Genomic DNA, 21,390 nt, shown 5'->3' on the forward strand with positions numbered 1-21,390 from the left:
GTTTAGTATTCTAATGTTATATAGAGTTAATTACAGGTAGACACTTGATTTTCAATGATTTTATGGTTAAGTTTAAATCTAATATTATATAGAGTTAACACTCTTACTGACTGTTATTTAGGTTTATTTCTAATTTTATATGTAGAGTTAATTACAAGTAGACACTCTCACTGATCAATGATTTTCTTATTAATGTTTAAATAACATTAGAATGATAAACCCAAATAGAGTTAATTACAGGTAGACACTCTCGCTGAACACTGACTTTATTATTAATGTTTATTTGTGTTTAGTATTCTAATGTTATATAGAGTTAATTACAGGTAGACACACTAACCTGAATTGTATGTGTTTGAGTTATTTACAGGTGTATGCAGTTGTGAGTTGGTTGTAAGGGGGGGTTGTGGAGGATTTGGGTGAAGGTCTGTTGGGGTGGTGTTGGGTGAAGTGGTGTAGGGTGGGTTTGAGTGCTGTTCAGTAGAGCGGTTGAGTTGTATCTCGGCGAGTTGGTACGCGCTCGGCTGCTCGCGGTTATGTAAGCTATTGTGGCGCTGAAAGCCGTGGATCTGCCGGGTCTTAGGTGAAGATAAATGAGACCTGATTCACCAGCCGAGCTCCTCTCTGTTCCACACTGAGGCCATTCTTCTGCTGCTTCTGCACACGTCACTCTGTATCTGTAGCGGCACTTTTTTTATAGGCTCACATTCTCCTGTTTCTCATCACACGCGTTCACGTGAGCTCAGACTGCTGAGTAACTGTTGGAGGAGGATGAGCTCAAACTCTGCTCACCATGGCAGCCGTTATCTCAGGGGTCATATTTCAGGTGGAGCTGAAGAAATCCAGGCCTGTTTGTTATCTCTTTTACTCTAATCAAACTCCTCCTCCTTCTCCTGTTGATGCTGTTGAAGTTCTCAAACCTGCATTGTTAGACTGCAGAGACCCCCAGTGGACCCCGCAGTGCTGCATCCTCTCGGGAACAGGATGGAGGAACAAAACCTTTGAGCATTAATGGCGAGATATTGGAGTAAACCTCTAACATCACACAGATTTTACTGTGGTATAGAATTGTCATTACCACTGTTGAAACTACAGGATTTTTTTTTTACATATATACACTCTATTGGCAGAAGTATTCGCTTACCCATTCAAAAATCATTGAACTCAGGTGTTCCTGAATCACTTCCATGGTTCCACAGGTGTATAATAATAATAATAATAATAATAATAATAATAAGCAGCAGCTAGTTAAGCTGGGACTGCTGCCTCTACAAACATTAGTGAAAGTGATTGTGTTCTTCTAGGGTCATTGTCATGCTGGAAGATCCAGCCTTGACTCATCTTCAATGCTCTTACTGAGGAAAGATATTTGTTGACCAAAATCTTGCATTACATGCCATCCTATCCCATCCCATCTATCCTTCCTCCCTCTAATACAGTGCAGTCGTATGTTATATTGCTAAACGTATTTAGATCAGGTGTTCCTGAATTCCTAATGTCCAGTCAAACGAGCACTGGATGTTAATCTGCACAGATTTCACTCCTGAAAACCGTTTATTTGCGTAAGAAAAGCCCTTACTTTTATTTACAGTAAGCTTTGATTTCCACATTTTCTCTAAGGCTGGGTGCAGCAGGATTAGCAGCTAACTGCTAACACTAGCCACGGTTCGTGCTAGTAAATACTGCCTGATGGAACTACACTGAGGAACCCTGAGTGTTTCAGTGAGCCAGGGCGATATTAGCTAGCTAGTTCATCCCACATAGCTTGTTTTAACACTGTAATCACACAGACTACAGTCTTGTATACTCACCTTTGAACAGCGAAAGAGCTAGCGCTTAGCACTGTGGTTAGCCGCTATCGCCAATACTGCTCCAGTAGTATTAGCTGGGGTTAGCAGCAGACTACAGGCCAACACTTCTGAACAGCGAAAGAGCTAGCGCTTAGCATGGTTAGCATGGTTAGCAGCTAATGCTAATACTGCTGGAGAACTAAACTGAAACTCCTGTATAACTCTGTACTTCAGTGGCGTGGCTTTACTGCTTCTTAATACCTGACTGATGATTTTTGGTAGTAAAAAATTTAAATGCGCCTTATAGTGTGAAAAATACGTTATGTAGAATATTTTTGGTATTTTTTTTCTTTGTGGGAGTGGCTTATATTCAGATGCTCTCAATAGCCTGGAAATTACGATATGATGTCATGAGAAATATACAAGAATATGCAGAAAAATATTGAGACATTACTCACACCTTACACCTACAGGAGCTATTATTGACATATAAACTCATTTCTTTGTGTTTTTTTTGTTCAATTTCTGTTTCTTTTCTAAGTAAATGAATTGCTGATTTTTTTTTTCGGACTGAGAAAAGGAAGTGCTGTAAAGGAAGTTCCTACAGAGCGTTTATAAGCGCGGGTCGACTGATGTTCTCTCTCAGTGTGTGGAGGATAAGATCTGTAGTTTAGAGATCTTGTCTCTCTCTCTTTCTTTAACATCCCTCCGTCTCTGTCTCTGTCGTTCACAGAGGTAACCTCACGCTACCCAAGATCCCGGAGTCTAACATGGCTCTCAGCGTGTTGGGAGTCTTCCTGGGATTGCTTCTGGAAGTTTCTGCTCATGGACCCTCCAGTGTTCCAAGAAGTTCATGGAGACGTGAAGGTAAGAAGTGCTTTAAAATGAGTTATTTAGCTGGTTTTGGTGTTTTTATGCACAGAAATTGTGAATAATTTTGAATTATTAAAAAAGTGCTTTATACTCAATACTCTTCCACGTGGTTTAGAGTTGGTACTCTGTGGCTGATATAATGTCCTTTAAATATTATTTCACACACTTTTCATAGTATTTGGATTTATTTATTATTAGTAAAATGATTGTTTTGGTAATCATTGATCTCGGCTGTAGCGATATTTCCTAAACACAGCAAAAAAGATTGAATTACAGCAGGAAGTTGAGGCCAAAAAATACTAATATAAAAATTTATATTGTGTGTGTGTGTGTGTGTGTTTCCCCTCATTATAATGTGTTTTAATGTAAAATCATAGTGACAGAGTGTGTGTGTGAATGCAGTGATTTATACTTTTGTAAAGGTTTGTTCTTCGCTGTAGGTGTGTAAGTGTGCGCACATGTGTGTTCTACAAGTGTGGGTTCAGTTGCATGAGTGTGTGTGTGTGTGTGTGTGTGTGTGTGTGTGTGTGGGCCATATAGACGATGAAAGCTGAAACTCTAAGTCTACATCTCCATTTCTGCTTTAGCACACACACACACACACACACACGCAATGTAATTATATCTGCCACATCCTGTCACATTATAAACCTCAGCTGCTGCTAAACAGGTGCCTGTCAGAAATGTGCGTGAGATAAAAGACCCCTGCAGGTGAAACTCAGCGACCCACAAACATTCAGACACTGCTGCAGACAAAACACTGACAATTTTACACACAAACTCTATCAGAACCCAACAAAACCCCGGGGTGGACCTGGACTATAACCATCTGTGTGTAACTATAGGTTTAAATAGGATCTCCGGTGGATTTGGTGTTTTACAGAGACTCTAAAAGACTCTAGGTCAGTGGCTGAACTGAACTGCACTTAGCAGGGCATTATTACACATGTTATAAAGTAACATATGACATTGCAAAAACTGTTATTAGTGTAAAAATGTCTGCAATATATTTGCATGTATGCATATTCATGAGCAAGAGCAGAAATCCTATCGTTTCTTACTGCCCCGCCCACTCCTCCACCGGACTAAAGCTGTGTTATACCGAATAACCGGAGCATCATTTTTTTTTCACAGAAACTACAGGGTTTGGAGAATGAAACTGAAACACCTGGTTTTAGAGCACAATAATTGATTGTGGTGACGGACAGTTCTGGTGGAAACAGGAGAGTTGAGGTGAACATTGAATTCTGCCGTGATTTGATCAGCCGTGGTTTTATGTTTATTGGATACAATCCGGGTTAGCACCCGAACATCCCTTTCAGACAGCTTCCTCTTACAGCATCCACAGTTAATCCTGTTGGATGTGGTTGGTGCTTCTTGGTGGTATGCTGAAATTACCCTGGATACCGTGTCTCTTGATGCATCACAAAGACTTGCTGTCTTGGTCACAGATGCTCCAGCAAGACGTGCACCAACAATTTGTCCTCTTTTGAACTCTGGTATGTCACCCATAATGTTATAGTGTGCATTGCAATATTTAGAGCAGAACTGTGCTCTTACCCTGCTAATTGAACCTTCACACTCTGCTCTTGACAGATTTTGACAAAAATGACTAAAATGCCAGGGGTTTCAGTTTCATTGTCCAACCCCTGTAGCTCACATAGCATTCATTTATACTAGAGACACAACTAGATATGAGATCTATTAAATTAAATAAGACTTAACCCTTGACCCTGTTTGTGTGCAGACGTGAACTTGCTGGAGTTTTGGGAGTCGGGGGTGTTTAACTACTCCACGCTGCTGCTGAACGAGGAGAGGGGGGCGCTGTACGTCGGGGCGCGGGAGGCCGTCTTCGAGCTCAGCAAGGACAACGTCTCCGTTAAGAAGAACCAGGTGAGCCTTCAGATCATATCTCCAAGCTTTGTCAGTACACAGCCCTAGTGGACACTCCTTTCTTATGCATTCAGATACTTTACACTGCACCCATTGCTGACACAGATGTGCAAAAGCACACACCATTTGTCTAGACCTGGGGTGTCCAAACTACGGCCCGCGGGCCATTTGGGGCCCGTTTCCTTTTTTGAGTGGCCCGCGAGGTATTTTAGAAATAGAATGAAAGTTGCGCATTTCTAGAGCAGAAAAACGGGCCAAAGAGTCTAAAAGCGGAGAGGGTGCGCATTTCTAGTGCAGAAAAACGGGACAAAGAGTCTAAAAGTGGAGAGAGTGCGCATTTCTAGAGCAGAAAAACGGGCCAAAGAGTCTAAAAGTGGAGAGAGTGCGCATTTCTAGAGCAGAAAAACGGGCCAAAGAGTCTAAAAGTGGAGAGAGTGCGCATTTCTAGAGCAGAAAAACGGGCCAAAGAGTCTAAAAGCGGAGAGGGTGCGCATTTCTAGAGCAGAAAAACGGGCCAAAGAGTCTAAAAGCGGAGAGGGTGCGCATTTCTAGAGCAGAAAAACGGGACAAAGAGTCTAAAAGTTGCCGTAATTAAGGAGTTTTATATTAAGAGACATCATGAAATGAAAAAATCTTAATTTACACAACACTGTCAAAGATAAATAAAGTAAGTCAAGTAAAATGGTGTGTAAATGAAATAATCAGGAAAAAGTATTATTTAAAGTGGTATATTTCATTATTTGTTTTATTATAGAGTCTGTGGTCTGTGACTTCAAATATATTTCTCCTTCTGGCCCCCAACAAAAAAAGTTTGGACACCATTTGTCTAGACCCTGTATTGTATGTATTGCCAAATAAATAGAACTCTCTGGAGCAGAAAACAATTGAATCCTGATAGAAATATTACATTATTAGGTAGACTTTTAGAGTCTTCTCTGGACAGTAGAGACAGTTACTCCAACAAAAGCAGGATAAACTCCTTTTTTGCTGTATATGCTGTATATGCTGTAAATATTGTATATTGGAAATTGGTTTGAAATAATATTGAATATATTTGTGAAATAATTGTGTTTTGCAGGTTTCCTGGCAGGTTTCAAAGACTCACATGGACATGTGTGTCTCAAAGGGGAAATCTAAAGAGGTACATTTTTATACTTTTAAATATTTGTATTAAATTTTATTTATATATCTATATATTTTTTTATATCAGGTTTTCCTGTTTTTCTCTGAATATAATAATTCCCCCCCCCCCCTGTGTGTTTTGCAGAAGGAATGTCTAAACTACATTCGGGTTCTTCAGGTGTATGATGATCACCACCTGTACGTGTGTGGGACCTACGCCTTTCAGCCGAACTGTGATTACCTGGTGAGTGGAGTGTACTAGTGCATCTCAAAATATTAAAATATCATTGAAAAGTTACTTTATTTCAGTTATTCGATTCTAAATATTGATTATGAAGCTTACAGCCAATAAAAAAACAAAAATCAGTGTCTCAGAAAATTAGAACACTGTGGCAGTGTGCCAAGTCCTGCTGTAAAATGAAATCTGCATCTCCATAAAAGTTATTTCTCAGCAGAGGGAAGCTGTAAGATATGAAGTGCTGTAAGATTTCACGGAAAAACTTTAGACTTGATGATAAAACACAGTGGATCAACACCAGCAGATGACGTGGTTGCTCTGGTTGGTTCAGTTCCTGTAGATTAGGATGTTTGGGCGGGGCTGGAGGATAAGGGGGCGGGGTTATCTGCTCTGGCTGGTGTTTAGATGTTTAGATAGCTGCTCTGGACGCTGGTCTGTGTTTCTTCTACACTGTGTGAAATGTTACACAGGTCACGGCTGCTCTTCAGGAAACAGAGAGAAAGAGAAAGAGAGAGAGAGAGAGAAAGAGAGAGAGAGAGAGCGCGAGAGGCTGTGAGAATTTTACCCCTCACACTTTCTCACTTCTCTCTCTGTTTAACTGTCAAAAGGGTGGTTAAAAAACACTCGTTAAGTAGAACAAAAATTTTTAATATTTAATTTAGCACCTTCTAATATTATTATCATTATTATTATTATTATTATTATTATTATTATTATTTTTATAAACCTGTTATTTTATTTTTTATGCATTTGAAAAAGCAGTATTGGTGGGTCGGTATTGTAACACTGTAGGGTATTTTGTCCACTGTCCATCAGGCTCTTTCTTTCTGTCTGCCTGTCTGTCTATCTGTTTTTTTCTCTTTCTGTCATTCTGTCTTTGTCTGTCTTTCTTTCTTTTTGTTTTTCTGTTTTTCTTTCTGTCTTTCTTTCTTACATTTTCTCTATCAGTTAATTTTTATTCTTTCCTTTTTTTATTTTAGTTTTTCTGTATTTGTACATTCTGTATTTCTTTTCTTTTTCTTTTGAACCATTTAATTTTCTGTAGCATTCAGTCTTTGCTTTTCTTTTTTTGACTCTTTTTCTCTTTCTCTTTTTCTTAATGTGTAAATTTTATTCACGGGTTGTTAATAGTCATTAGATGATTACAGATCTCTCTCTCTCTCACTCTCTCTCACTCTCTCTCTCTCTCTCTCTCTCTCTCTCTCTCTGCAGTCGTTATCAGATTTCAGGTTGATGAATAAACAGGAGGATGGTAGAGGGAAGTGTTCGTATGATCCAGCACAGAGTTTCACCACTGTGATGGTTGGTGAGTATCTGAATCTCACAGTATATAATAAAACAGTATATAATAAAACAGTATATAATAAAACAGTATATATTAAAACAGTATATGAATCCTGGATATTATGGGATTGGGAGCGAGGCTGATTGTTGGTATCAGATGGGTGGATGGTGCAGTGGGTGGTGTGTCTGTATTTATGTTAATTTGTGTGTGTTATATATTCAGATGGGGAGCTGTACTCGGGCACGGCGTATAACTTCCTGGGCAGCGAGCCGATCATCTCCCGGTACTCCCTCTCTCAGAGCCTCCTGCGTACAGAGTACTCCACTTCCTGGCTCAACGGTACCCTTAAACACATCTCATCTGAACCATATCAAACCCCTGCTTTAATAAAAACAGATATTAACTCATTTATACCTTAGTATAAATACCTTATACCTTCTGTACCTAATATTTAGAATCTACTACAGTCATTTACTTATGATAGATTTTTTTCTTATAGTGGTTGATATAGACAATAGTTTTGTTAAGTGTGCGCACGATTGTGTGTGATTGCCTGTGTTTCTTTCTCTCTTTCTCTGTGATTGTGTGTGTGTGATTGTGTGTGTGATTGTGTGTGTGATTGTGTGTGTGATTGTGTGTGTGTGATTGTGTGTGTAGTTGTGTAGTTGTGTGTGTTATGTCTAGTTTTGCTGTGTTTCTGCTGCAGAGCCGAGTTTTGTGTTTGTATGTCTCTCTTTCTCTCTCTGTCAGTGTGTTGTGTGTGTGTGTGTGTGTGTGTGTGTGTGTGTGTGTGATATATCTAATTCTCCCCGTGTTTCTGCTGCAGAGCCGAGTTTTGTGTTTGCGGATGTGATCAGGGAGGGGAGGAACAGTGCAGATGGAGATGATGATAAGATCTACTATTTCTTTACTGAAGTTTCGGTGGAGTATGAATTCTTTGGTAAACTGCTGATCCCTCGTATCGCCCGCGTCTGTAAGGTGAGATCATCACTCTCACCTGCTACCTGCTCTCCTCACACTGATACATCCTCCGCCCTTTCCCTTTCTCCTCACACACTACACTACAGTACAGCTGAGCCATACAGGAAAATAATCAAATCTCAATACTCTTTCAATATATGAGCCATGATCATTGTAATTGCATGCAATATAGATTTATTTAAACAGCTCCAGTTAATATATCAAATATATCAATCAAATATGTAAAATATTTTTTCTATTTATTTTTAAAGGATTAAAAACACAATAAAGCACAATAGAACTTGTTTATAACCAATTAAAAAACAAATGTATGAATATCAAGCAGCTCCCTTTAACCTTACAAGCAGCTTTTATACTGAAAAAAGAAGCAAGAGTAACTTCTTAACCCTTAAATTTCAGTTAATGTTATCTTAATATATCTTAATATGTTTGCTATATAAACAACTTCCTAACAGGTTTCTGACAGAAGCACAAAAACCAAAAAAAAAACAAAAAACTCAACTCATATTTCCTTCTGGCAGCTTCTAATACAGAGACACTTATCTTATACATCTCCATTATTCCATTTAGAAAATCACATTAAGGCAGTAATTTCACTAATCAAATTACGCATTCTCATTGTTCAGTCCATAAACTACTCATTTCAGTAATTTGCTTTAAAACATAACAATTAAAGTCTCTTTTCTCAGCCTCAGATTTGTAAAATTACACTGAAAATGTTTATTTTTTAATTCTACACCATGTTTCAGTGAAGTATAAAAGGTCAGTAAAGCAAATTAAAATAAAAATGGTGATATTTGGGTATTTAAATGTGTTGTTATTCTATAGGTGTGAGGCTGGGCAGTATGGATCAGTGTGTGAATTTTCAGAAATTCAGTAAAACAGATATATATATATATTTCTCTCTCTCTTCTTTTAACTCTGTTATTCAGGGGGATCAGGGAGGTCAGAGGACTCTGCAGAAGAAGTGGACGTCCTTCCTGAAGGCGAAGCTGGTGTGCTCCATGCCTGAACTCAACTTCGTCTTTAATGTGGTTCATGATGTGTTTATACTGAAGACCCCAGACTGGAGAGAGACGGTCATATACGGAGTCTTCACCTCACAGTGGTGAGTCTGATAACTAAACTCACTATTTAACTAAACTTAGTTAGAATTAAAAAATAGAATTGCATTGTATAGTTACTTTATTTCATATAATTCTATTCATCAAAGCTTCTGAAACTGTAATATGCAGAAAATAATATGCGTACCTTTTGAAAATTCCACAAAAAAATAATAAACATTTGCAGAGTTGTTTATGGATGATTGGTAGAGATGGAACAATCAGGTTGGGTTTAGTTCACAATCAACTTTTTGATTAAGATAAGGGGCTCTATTTTACACCCTGCATGAGGTGCGTCGCCATATTTATTGCTATCTTACACCCTGCCAACAGTGTATTTTAACATCTTGTGCCTGCATTGTTTAAATAGCCTCAGAGTTTAGGGATATCTCTACACCATTCTGGATATGAGGTTGGTTCAGGTAAATATCTGGCGTATTGCTATCTTGGCAGCAGAAAACTGAGGTGCTCCACTGACTGATTTAAACCCTGACAGCTCCTTCCTGTTTCAGCTATGCAAGTGCGTCACACAGTGCGCTTAATGTCCATACACCACCGCTCATTAAACACAAACAAGCAAATACAGCTTTTACATCAATATTAAACAGAATACTAAATAAATTAACATTGCTGTTCTTGTAAATTACCTGCTAACGCACCTTCACAGTGTGAACGAGCAGGTCAGGTTCGTCTGCCAAGAAGCTCAGAAGTGCTGCACAGTTAAAATAGCAATATGCCAAAGTCAGAGCTCACCTGGCTCTGAAAGGTTATGGTGTCAAAAGATACACTGATTGGTTTATTTCACATTACGCCCAAAATTAAAAACACCCATGATTAATTAAGAGAATTTGTACTGCACTTAGCATTTTTTTGGGTCCCTAATATACCAAAGACACACAGACACGCCCTAAATCAAGCTGTGTTGTTTGGTCTTGGTTGACCGATCACCTATAAATCACTAAAATAAAGCCCATAATGACTCAAATGTGCTCTACCAGACGGTTAACTGGAAGTTAAAAAAAGTTAAAATGACCAGATACTTACAGACACAGGAAACTGATTTGAATATATTGATACTGCCCCTATCTGTTAGTCATCCCATGACCACGATCATCACCACCCACATGCAGTATCACATTAACACAATCAGTATCACAATCAGAACAGGAAGCTGCAGTTCTGATAGGAGAACTGGATTTTAATAGCATGAGGAAGTATTTTATTTTGTTCAATTGTTTTCTGTCTGTCTCTCTCTGTCTGTCTCTCTCTCAGGGGTAACGTGGGTCTGTCTGCTGTCTGTGCGTATAACATGACGTCAGTGGACGAGGTTTTCTCCAAAGGGAAGTACATGCAAAAAGCCACAGTGGAGCAGTCTCACACCAAGTGGGTCAGATACAACGGAATCACGCCCACGCCTCGACCTGGAGCGGTGTGTATTTATCATATATAACTACCGTTAAAATGCTAAAACACTGCCAGTATGATCGGGAGATCGCTGAGTTCGAATCCCGGTCATGCAGCTTGCCATCATCTGCAGGAGCCCTGAGAGAGCACAGTTGTCCTTGCTGTTTCTCTCTGGGTGGGTACAGTACAGTAGATGGCGCTCTCTCTTTCCCCTCATCACTCCTAGGGTGATGTGGATCAGCACAAGGCTGCGTCTGTGAGCTGATGTATCAGAACCGAGTCCCTATGCTGTTTTTTCTCCGAGTGTTAGCGCTGTGATGCTACAGCATCAGCAGCAGTTCAAAAAGAGGCGGAGTCTGACTTTACATATGCTTGTGTTTACCCTCCTTGTGTTTTGGCATCACTAGTGATGAGGGATACATATACAGCTGAGGAGCTGACTAGCTGAATTGGCAGAAAATGGGTAAAAATAAAAGAATATATATTGTTTTATTACAGTGAGTGCTTACACGCAAGAAATTTACAGAGTATGTTTAGTTAATTTTTTTTACTCTGAAAAAACAGTGTGGTGTGTGGGTGAAAAGCCTGGTCTGCTCTGCAATGCTTGCTGTTGTGCACTAGATGTTGCATGACGATGCATGATGCATTATAAATGTAAAGTGAGAATGTAGCTGCTGTGCAACTCAAGTCACATGTGAGTAAGTAAAATGTACACAGAGAAATGCCTTCTTTCTGCAGTCTTTCGATAAGCAAACAGATGCTAGCTAAGGCTAAGTTAGCTTAGCTAACAATACTACCCTATCCCTGTACAGCCCATATAAAGTTACATCTGAAAAACAACCTGTTTGTGAAAGTGTAGTAAACTGATACTGCGTGTAATAAGTGATGCTGACACTTTCTCTAGTAGTAGTAATTTGCAGTAAGCGAGTACAGGAGTAAAAATGAACTTAAACATGCCGTTTTTCGGGGCTCCTTATTGGCTCTCGCTGCTCTGTTGCTGCTCTGTTCCATTTGAGCTCAGATGTCAGACTTACTTATTTCCAAATAGGAAATTCTTTAACTCTACTATATTCTGACAGACGGAAGATGGTAGAGTCACCCACAGCGTTACACCAACCACATGTTTTGCACATGAATTTCTCTCGTTTTTCTACAGTTTCCTGACAGCATCTCACAAACCTGACCCACATCCTCCCTCCCCCTTTCCCACAGTGCATCAACAACCAGAACCGCATGCAGAACATCGACAGCTCCCTGCAGCTGCCTGATAAAACCCTGCAGTTTGTGAAGGACCACCCGCTGCTGGCTGACCCCGTCCTGCCCATCGGCAACGGCCCCCGCCTCATCGCCAAAGACATCAATTACACCCAGATCGCCGTGGAGAGAGTCCCCGCCCTCGACAATAATGTCTATGATGTCATTTTTACTGGCACTGGTGAGGCATGGTCTATCAGTTAACCAGATAATTTAAAATCATTTAAACCATATTTTTTATTAATAGCTAAAATGTGCTTGTTTAATGTAATAAAACATAACAGTCCTGCTTAAAAAATGTATAAACCTTTCCTAAACTTTAAAAAACGCTTTTATTTTGTTAATTTCTGCCTCTTCAGTGCCATCTTAGGTTCAACTGTGGTATAGGTGAGGGTGATTAGGTGAGGATGATGTTTCCGTGTACTTTGGTACGCAGACACATCATCACAATATGCAAATAAGACAATCGATAATAACCCCCCCCCGCTGACGTCCAACCGTCTGTGTCTCACCGCTATCAGAGGCACACTGCTTAGCCCATTTAGCTCTCCCGTCTGCTCCGCCTCTAAACCCATACATCACCCAGTGCCCCTCCCAAACTACCCCATCCCATTTTTTTTTTTAGCCTTTTTCAAATTTAAGCTGAGGTAAAAAAGTTAAGCCTTTATGACTGAAATAAAGCTTGATTTTAGATTTTATGACTTTGCAAACATTCAATAAGCTCACAGTATATGAGCTTTTATATATATTTATATATATATATATATATATATATGTATGTATGTTTTATTACCTTAAAGGAACACATTTTAGATATTAATGAAAAAAATATGGATATTAGAGTTTACATGCCGAGAAATAACATTACTGAGCTAAAATCCAGCTCTTCTAATCAGATTTTAATCAAATCAAATAGTTTTCTTATCTCAGAAATCAGAGTTTGCTTTTTTATATATACGCCTCCTTGATTAATCAGATGATTGCAGAAATCTGATTGTGAATAGTTTTGAGAGTGCATGTTCACACGCTCATTGTCCTGTTTATTACATTGTGACATTGTACTTTAGTTAAGTGTTGCCAGGTTGCCAGATTCACTAATATCCTGCTGTTTTCCTGCAGATAAAGGTGTTCTGCATAAGTCAGTGGTGTATGAAGGGGGCGTGCACACCGTGGAAGAGCTCCAGCTTCTGAAGAACCCTGAACCAATCAAAACTCTGCTGCTGTCCACACAAGGGGTAATGATAATAACAAAAGTAATAATAGTACTAATACTTCTACCTTGTAAAGGTTTAAAGACGCTTTAAACACGGTATTGTCACAAATCAAAAAACAAAGGAAAAAACAAAGTATATATATATTATACATATTATTAATCTGTAAAGCAGTGGAACTATAATCTCTGGTACTTTTGGACTGATCCAGTTCCCCAGAGCAGTCCTTTTATAATTTAGTTGATTTTTTTTCTTCTCAGAACAGTTACGGTAATTACAGTTACTCCACTAAAACAAAAATCAGGGCTCTTAAACCCTTTTTAATACCCTTGATAAAATCTCTGGTTTCATGTTTTTAATGTTTTAATACCCAGACATGTCATCTGCTGGTGTTGATCCACTGTGTTTTATTATCAAGTCTAAAGTCAGTGCAGTTTTGTTTTCCCACAAAATCTTACAGCACTTCATATCTTACAGCTTCACTCTGCTACTGACAACTTTTATGGAGATGTGGATTTCATTTTCCAGCAGGATTTGGCACACTGCCCACACTGCATATCAAAAGTACCAATTGGTCTTATATAATAAGCCATAATCATCAACAATAAAATAAATAAACGCTTAAAATAGATCACTCTGTGTTTAATACATCTATATAATATATCAGTGTTATATATTCAACTGAATTACTGAACTTTTCAAGTTTTTATGCAGGGCCATCTAAAAAAATTAGAATATCATTCAGAAGATGCCCATATATGGATCATATGAAGTATACTTGAGTGTATGCATCATTTTGAAAGCACTATTTTGCTATTGCTAAATGCTACTAAAGTGACTAGCTGTATGAGTGTGTGTGAGTAAGAGAGGGCTTGCTGAGATCAGTAGCTCCAGAATCATGTGTCCTCAGCTGTTGAGGAAAAGGGAAGTTTCCAGCTGTGGAGAGACAGACCGTCTCTTTAGACAGGCGACTGAAAACCGGCTCCACCAAGAAAAAATACAGAAAAAAAAACAGAAAAAAAAATGATTCATGTTCGGTGCTCCCCACCGCTTCTGTTTTTTTTCTGTTTTTAAGTTTTCTGACGGCCTCAGTCTTACACACACACACACACACACACACACACACACACGTCTGGAGCTTTGAACTGAACTCTGATGTGACCTGAGTGTCCTTAACTCTGAACTAGACGCCAGTCTGACACAAACGCTCAACTTTACTCATTTTACTCTTTTAAACTTTTTACACTTTTTGTCAAATGAAACACTAAGGTAATTACTAGTAAAAAAAAGTACTAATTTAGGACTAGCAGGTCTAAATCAGTTGAAGGAATGGAAGAGTGCGAGAGGTGTGTAGGACACACTTAACCCAGTGTTTCTACACTCACTGTCCATCTGATCAGATCTGCCAATCACATACAGACCTCTTAAAAATATATAGAGTTTATTTGATTTTAGAATGAAATAGAATAGAATGCCTTTATTGTCGTTATACACATGTACAATTAAGATTGAGATTAAAAGCCACTGCTTTTTTCATTGCAAACATACATGTAATATAAAATCTCATCCAAACAAATTACAATAGTATAAAGTGAAGAAAGTGCAAAAAGGATCAGTGTATGTGTGAGTTCAGCTTTTAAATCTGTTTTTAAATATTTACCAAGTTAAAAACCACTGGAATATAATCAAGAGGAAGATGGATGATCACAAACCATCAAACCACCAAACTGAACTGCTTGAATTTTTGCACCAGGAGTAAAGCAGCATAAAGTTATCCAAAAGCAGTGTGTAAGACTGGTGGAGGAGAACATGATGCCAAGATGCATAAAAAAAACTGTGATTAAAAACCAACCAGGATTATTCCACCAAATATTGATTATTTCTGAACTCTTAAAACTTTATAAATATGAACTTGTTTTCTTTGCTTTATTATTTGAGGTCTGAATTTAAGCTCTGCATCTTTTTTTTTCTTTCTTTTTTTCAGCCATTTCTCATTTTCTTCTATAAATAAATGCTCTAAATGAGAATATTTTTATTTGTAATTTGGGAGAAATGTTGTCTGTAGTTTATACAATAAAACAACAATGTTTATTTTACTCAAATATAAACCTATAATCAGCAAAATCAGAGAAACTGTATAGGAGCTGTATATGCTCGACTCGTTTGACCCTGTTCTGAGTACAGTCTTTGAACCGTTTCTTGTATATTTTGTGTGTGTTTGCGTTTATATTAACGTATGTATGTATGTGTGTGTTCTCCACAGGCCCGGTTCCTGTACGCTGGTTCTGACTCGGGCGTGGTCCAGTCCCCCACTGCGTTCTGTGAGAAATACCAGACATGTGCAGACTGTATTCTGGCTCGGGACCCGTACTGCGCCTGGGACCCTCACGCCGCTTCCTGTGTGAATATTTTCCGTACGCAGGATCACGCACAGCGCCGGTGAGTGACGTTTCCTCACCTGCTCACGCTGAGCTGAGACTGACGCAGGGTCACGTACGCTGGGGGCTTTTGTCTCTTAACTTCTGCTTGTGCTGGAGCCGCGATTTCTGCTCCCTGCAGTCTGTTCTTCTTTCTATAGATGTGTTTCACGATTAATACGTGCATCTGTCTGCACATGCACGCAGCTCAGTCAATTCAGCAGTTACAGTTTAGATGTGTGTGAAATTATGGATTAGTGAAGGGTAGGGCTACAAGATAAATTGTATTTGTGTCGTTATCGTGATACAAATTTTTCACAATAAACACATTGCAGCAAGGTAGAGGTCCACAATAATTAAAAACATGTAATTACTTTTTAGCCTGTGCGAAAAGAGGGCTGAAACTCAAACATATTGCAATATTCAACCGTGTTATCACGCATCACATTTTTTGTCCATATTGTACATCTCTAGTCAAGAGTTTTCTTTAAATGTATTTTCTATTTTTCCATTTTTTCCCCAATTTATCTGCCCAATTATCCTACCCACTCAGCTGCTACTCTGTATATCCCCTATCACCCCTATGATTCGAATCCTGGTTATGCAGTTTGCCATCAGCTGCTGGAGCCCTGAGAGAGCACAGTTGTCCTTGCTCTCTCTCTGGGTGGGTACAGTACAGTAGATGGCGCTCTCTCTTTCCCCACATCACTCCTAGGGTGATGTGGATCAGCACAAGGCTGCGTCTGTGAGCTGATGTATCAGAACTGAGTCGCTGTGCTGCTTTCCTCCGAGCGTTTGCGCTGCTGTGATGCTACTCGGCAATGCTACAGCATCAGCAGCAGCTCAAAAAGAGAGAGGCGGAGTCTGACTTCACATGTGTCGAAGGAGGCGTGTGCTGGTCTTCTTTACCCTCCTGGTGTTGGGGCATCACTACTAATCGGAGATATACAGCTGAGTAGCCTGTGAATGGGTAGAAAAATCGTTTACATAAATCTTTAAAAAGGAATGTCCTGATTATATTTAAAACCCACAGAAGTTCTTGATCAGACTACAGTTATATACATGCTAACTGTTGTTTTTTCGTGTTGCAGGAAGTTGCTGCAGGACCTGAGAGGAGATGCAGGCAGATGTCCTTCAGGTAAGTGCTGTTGAACATCCGTTAATGCATTATGAATGTTTCCTGGCAGTTTGGACGCTGATGGGTAGATGATGAGACGTGGAAGAGACTCTGTTCAGCATCTTCCTGAAGTGCATTAATGCTGTTAGTCAGACAGCAGGTTTAGAGTAGAGGCAGAAGGTTAATGTGGTCTGATGCAGAAGTTTTCGCTCTGGTGGTCTGGCTTTAGCTGTGAAACGTTTCTGGAATGTCTGTTTTCCAACAATTTTGAAATGATGGAGCTCCATCCAGTACTTTTTTTGGAAGTTGGATACTTTTAATTGCATCCCTATGCTTACGGGGCCCCCTGGTGGCCCTGCCTAACAATATACCACATATTCCTGTGTGTGTGTGTGTGTATATATATATATATATATATATATATATATATATATATATATATATGTATATATATGTATATATATATATATATACGTATATATATATGTATATATATATACATATATATATACGTATATATATATATATATATATATATATATATATATATATATATATATATATATATATATATATATGTATATATATATATGTATATATAGTTTGAGCATATATACTATCAAATTAACACCCTGGCTCATTCACAACAGTAAACACAATAGACAGGATTGAGGTCAGCAAAAATGACTGAGGCCAAATGTTGTGCATATATTGTTGTTATTATAATAACAAGCCGTTGTCGTAATTTACACTTTCTTACCGAGGAGCTTCAATCTGGACCTGCCTCTACATAATCTATAAAAGTTTGTACCATCCTCAAAATCTTCAAAAAACTGCTTAAACCTCAACTAATCTCGCGCTCTCAAACGAACGTAAGTACTAATTACGTATCTGTTTGTGCTCTTGTTTTCTATTCTTTCTTTGTCAAATTAACAGTATTTGCTCCGCCTTCTTGCGCAATTAAATTTCTTGGTTGGTGTGGCGCAGTGGATAACACCACTACCTGCCAGTGAGCTGCTTTATCATGTGGGAGACGGGGGTTCAATTCCAGGTCTGGGTGACTGGATGCTGTGATACACCAATAAGAGTCCTTGGGCAAGACTCTAAGACACTAAGTAGGCCTGCTGTCAGTCTCTGGAACAGGAATAACTTTGTCACTCAGGAAAAGAGTGTCAGATAAGTGGCGTAAATGATCTACTGTGTTTGTTTGTTTCTCTCTGTAACAAAATCTCTCTCTTCCTCGTCTCTCCTGCAGTGAGGCCGCGGATGGCGGAGAGCTACCGGCGGATGGTGGTAAAGCCGGGCAGTTCTGCGGAACTCCCCTGCAGGGTGCGCTCTAACCTGGCGCAGGTACAGTGGAAGATAAACGGTAGCGACCTCAACGAAGCCTCCAACTTTCTCCTGATGGGGGACACGGGTCTGCTGATCTACAGCGTGGCTCCGGAGGACCAGGGCCGCTATGAGTGCTGGTCGGTCGAGGCGGCAGCAGGGAAGAACTTTACCCGTCTGGTGGCTGGATTTGATCTACAGCTGGATCTTCCCAAAAGCGAATCATCATCGTCTTCCTCGGCTGACCTCATAGAAGAGTTAAATCCAGACATCCAGTCCACGGTGCGCTCCTCCACCACCTCCACAGGTAATAACAGTAATGGTAACGGTCACACCGCAGGACCCTCTCTACTAACATCTACGGAGGCGTCCCCACTAACCCCCCCAGCCGTCAGCAGCACCGCCACCACCATGTTTTCCAGCGGTATAAACAGAGCAAACCCCCAACCCAAGGTCTCCCCTCCTCCTCCTTCTTCTCCAGACGCCAGTCAAACCCCCCCACACCCGTCAGCCAAGTATCTTCAGTACGACAACAGCAGCGCCCTGCTCTTCCTCTTCCTCCTCTTCTTCCTCCTCTTCCTCTGCTGCCTCACCTACAACTGCTACATGCAGTATCTGCCGGCGCCGTGCCTCCGCCTCCGTAGCGCCCTCCTCGGCTCGCCCAAAAAGCCGCAGCCGGAGTACATCGCCTGCGAGGCGGGACTGATGGAGCACGCCGCGGAGAAACTGGAGCAGAACGGGGCTCAGCAGCAGCAGCAGCAGCAGCTCCGCGCGCTACGAGACACGGGATACGAGACGGAGCCGGAGTGCGGGAACGGGAACGGGAAAATCCCGTCGCACAGCTTCGACGAGGCTGACGACAGCCCCTCCAAACAGCGACCCTTCGACGTTGACTGTGAATCGCAGCCAATCCAGTACGCAGACGCAGACTGAGACCAACGATTCACTCACAAAGACGACCACTGACTGAAAAACCGAAACCACTTTAGGAAAAGTGTAGGTGACGATGGACAGCTGGAAGATGGTCTGGGTGGTTTCTGAAAATTGTGAACAGCCTTTTGTGAATCTTCTTCAACTGAGAATGTTCTCGCTGTTTGACCTGCGGTCGTTTGACGATCCCAGTCGGAAAGTGTTCAGAAAATTTGGTGGGAGGGAGAAAAAGTGGCTGATTTGCGTAATTTACGTGATTCACTTAGTTAAAGGAGAACTGTTGTAGTAAAACATGATAAAAAAAAAAAGTTCTTATCTTTGATGAATAGCACACCTCCGTTCTCCCACAGCGTTCAGAGATCCAGAAATTTTAACAGTTTCTCCAACAAACACCCTTCAGACTGGGAGATACGGGGCATAATTTACCCTGATAAATCACTTTTTACACCGTTATCCAGCTCAAAGTAGCTCCACACCTCCTTACTAGAATCCAAGAGGAGAGTCCTGACATTTAAAACGAGGCATTAATAACTTAAAAAACTGAAGAAGAAGCTTATTAAAAAACACTGTTTACATCCTATAACGCTACTAGCTTCAGCTCAGAGCGCCACCATCACTGTACTGATAATGACATAAACATATATATAAATAGACTCTGCATAGCATTGTCAGTACAGTGATGGCGGCGCTCAGAGCTGAAGTTATTAATGCCTCGTTTTAAATGTCAGGGCTCTCTGGATTCTAGTAAGGAGGTGTCTGAACGCTGTGGGAAAACAGAGGTGTGCTGTTCATCAAAGATATGAACTTTTTATCATGTTTTACTACAGCAAAAGTGTTTTTTTTTATTTTACACCAGAGTTCTTCTTTAAGCGCACATATAATTCCAAATTGGAAACGTTTTTTACCAAATTGGTAAGTTAGCTTAAGGTTTTTCCAATTTGAATTGGAGCTAAAATATTTGTAGTGTTTTTGTTTTTTTGGGGGGGGGAGAAGAGACAGAATTTTTTTTTTTTTTTTTTTTTAATAAACCCTTTTCCCCCACATTCTCACGATTCCTTGTGATGATCAGTCCTCCATTTTTGCGTACTACTCTCAGGGACCTGCATCATACTGCGCTCGCCAAATACTGAGTGTCTGAGTTAAGTGGAGTTGCACAGAGTTGCATGAAGGGTGAGCAAAACAAGATGGGGAAATTCCTGATTCCTGATTCCACCAAACTGTTGGAGATAATAATGAGGTTAAACACGTCAGTTATGATGTCATATAATGTTTTGACTGAAGCTGGCTGGGTCTTGCTCCTGCACTGTCAGTATTTGTGGTGTTTAATAAGAATAAAAAGTGCACGAAAGGGTGAAAATCAACAAAACCACGTTGGGAAACCCATTTCCGCCAATCCCGCGTTCCTGTTCGTTGTATCTGCGACGCTGTGAGTGCCTAACGTTTCTTGTGTTCCGTGAAAAATGGTGATTATCAGTAAAAACTGGATCGGTGTTACATATTTGACTTGGTTCTTACTGCCCTGTGGTTTTATTTGCTGGTGAACGTAAGAGATCACATCTCTGAATGAATTATATGAATTATTTAAAGTGTCCCAACTTGCTGTAACATTGGGGGCCATATTGGGTAACACTTCCTATGTATAATCCTGTATTCATAATGTCATACTGTATTATAATGACTGCCATTAGCTTGTATAATGACTCATAATATCTCAAATACTAATATATCAAACAGCAACATACTGTATGTTATTAACTACAAGTATATGACTATAACATTGCCTTATATTAATATGTTCAGTGTTTTATGATCAGATATTAAAAGGTATTGCAAAATTATAATTCTTTATAAAGCCACATACTTGTACTTTATAACATCATATATGTTAAAAAATACAAGACAGCACTTCAGTTTCTGAATCAGTTTCTCTGATTTTGCTATTTATAGGTTTATGTTTGAGTAAAATGAACATTGTTGTTTTATTCTATAAACTACAGACAACATTTCTCCCAAATCCCAAATAAAAATATTCTCATTTAGAGCATTTATTTACAGAAAATGAGAAATGTCTGAAATAACAAAAAAAAAGATGCAGAGCTTTCAGACCTCAAATAATGCAAAGAAAACAAGTTCATATTCATAAAGTTTTAAGAGTTCAGAAATATTCAATATTTGGTGGAATAACCCTGGTTGTTTTTTAATCACAGTTTTTTTTTCATGCATCTTGGCATCATGTTCTCCTCCACCAGTCTTACACACTGCTTTTGGATAACTTTATGCTGCTTTACTCCTGGTGTAAAAATTCAAGCAGTTCAGTTTGGTGGTTTGATGGTTTGTGTTCATCCATCTTCCTCTTGATTATATTCCAGAGGTTTTTAATTTGGTAAAATCAAAGAAAATTCATCATCAAAGAGTCATTATGCAAGATTATCACTGTCGTAAAATA

The 21,390-nt window shown here is 39.6% G+C and overlaps 1 protein-coding gene across 4 annotated transcripts in view; it reads left to right on the forward strand.

Annotated features, from left to right (window-relative positions):
* sema4d (sema domain, immunoglobulin domain (Ig), transmembrane domain (TM) and short cytoplasmic domain, (semaphorin) 4D) overlaps positions 1–21,390 on the forward strand; it is a 266,298-nt gene that overhangs the window by 58,879 nt on the left and 186,029 nt on the right. For 2 of the 4 annotated variants that reach the window (XM_022676661.2, XM_049466337.1), the window contains 14 exons: positions 2,521–2,654; positions 4,408–4,553; positions 5,632–5,694; positions 5,821–5,919; positions 7,126–7,219; positions 7,421–7,537; positions 8,025–8,176; positions 9,112–9,287; positions 10,555–10,711; positions 11,899–12,121; positions 13,060–13,175; positions 15,415–15,590; positions 16,660–16,706; positions 17,941–19,963. In XM_022676661.2, the coding sequence (XP_022532382.2) occupies positions 2,558–2,654; positions 4,408–4,553; positions 5,632–5,694; positions 5,821–5,919; positions 7,126–7,219; positions 7,421–7,537; positions 8,025–8,176; positions 9,112–9,287; positions 10,555–10,711; positions 11,899–12,121; positions 13,060–13,175; positions 15,415–15,590; positions 16,660–16,706; positions 17,941–18,947 (2,670 nt within the window). In that variant the 5' untranslated portion in view covers positions 2,521–2,557 and the 3' untranslated portion in view covers positions 18,948–19,963. Of the gene's footprint in view, positions 1–2,520; positions 2,655–4,407; positions 4,554–5,631; positions 5,695–5,820; positions 5,920–7,125; positions 7,220–7,420; positions 7,538–8,024; positions 8,177–9,111; positions 9,288–10,554; positions 10,712–11,898; positions 12,122–13,059; positions 13,176–15,414; positions 15,591–16,659; positions 16,707–17,940; positions 21,316–21,390 lie in introns of those variants that run through there. The other 2 variants (XR_007425050.1, XM_049466338.1) reach the window with 2 other exon arrangements.

The sequence above is a fragment of the Astyanax mexicanus genome, chromosome 17, assembly GCF_023375975.1.
Source record: "Astyanax mexicanus isolate ESR-SI-001 chromosome 17, AstMex3_surface, whole genome shotgun sequence".
NCBI lineage: Eukaryota > Metazoa > Chordata > Actinopteri > Characiformes > Acestrorhamphidae > Astyanax > Astyanax mexicanus.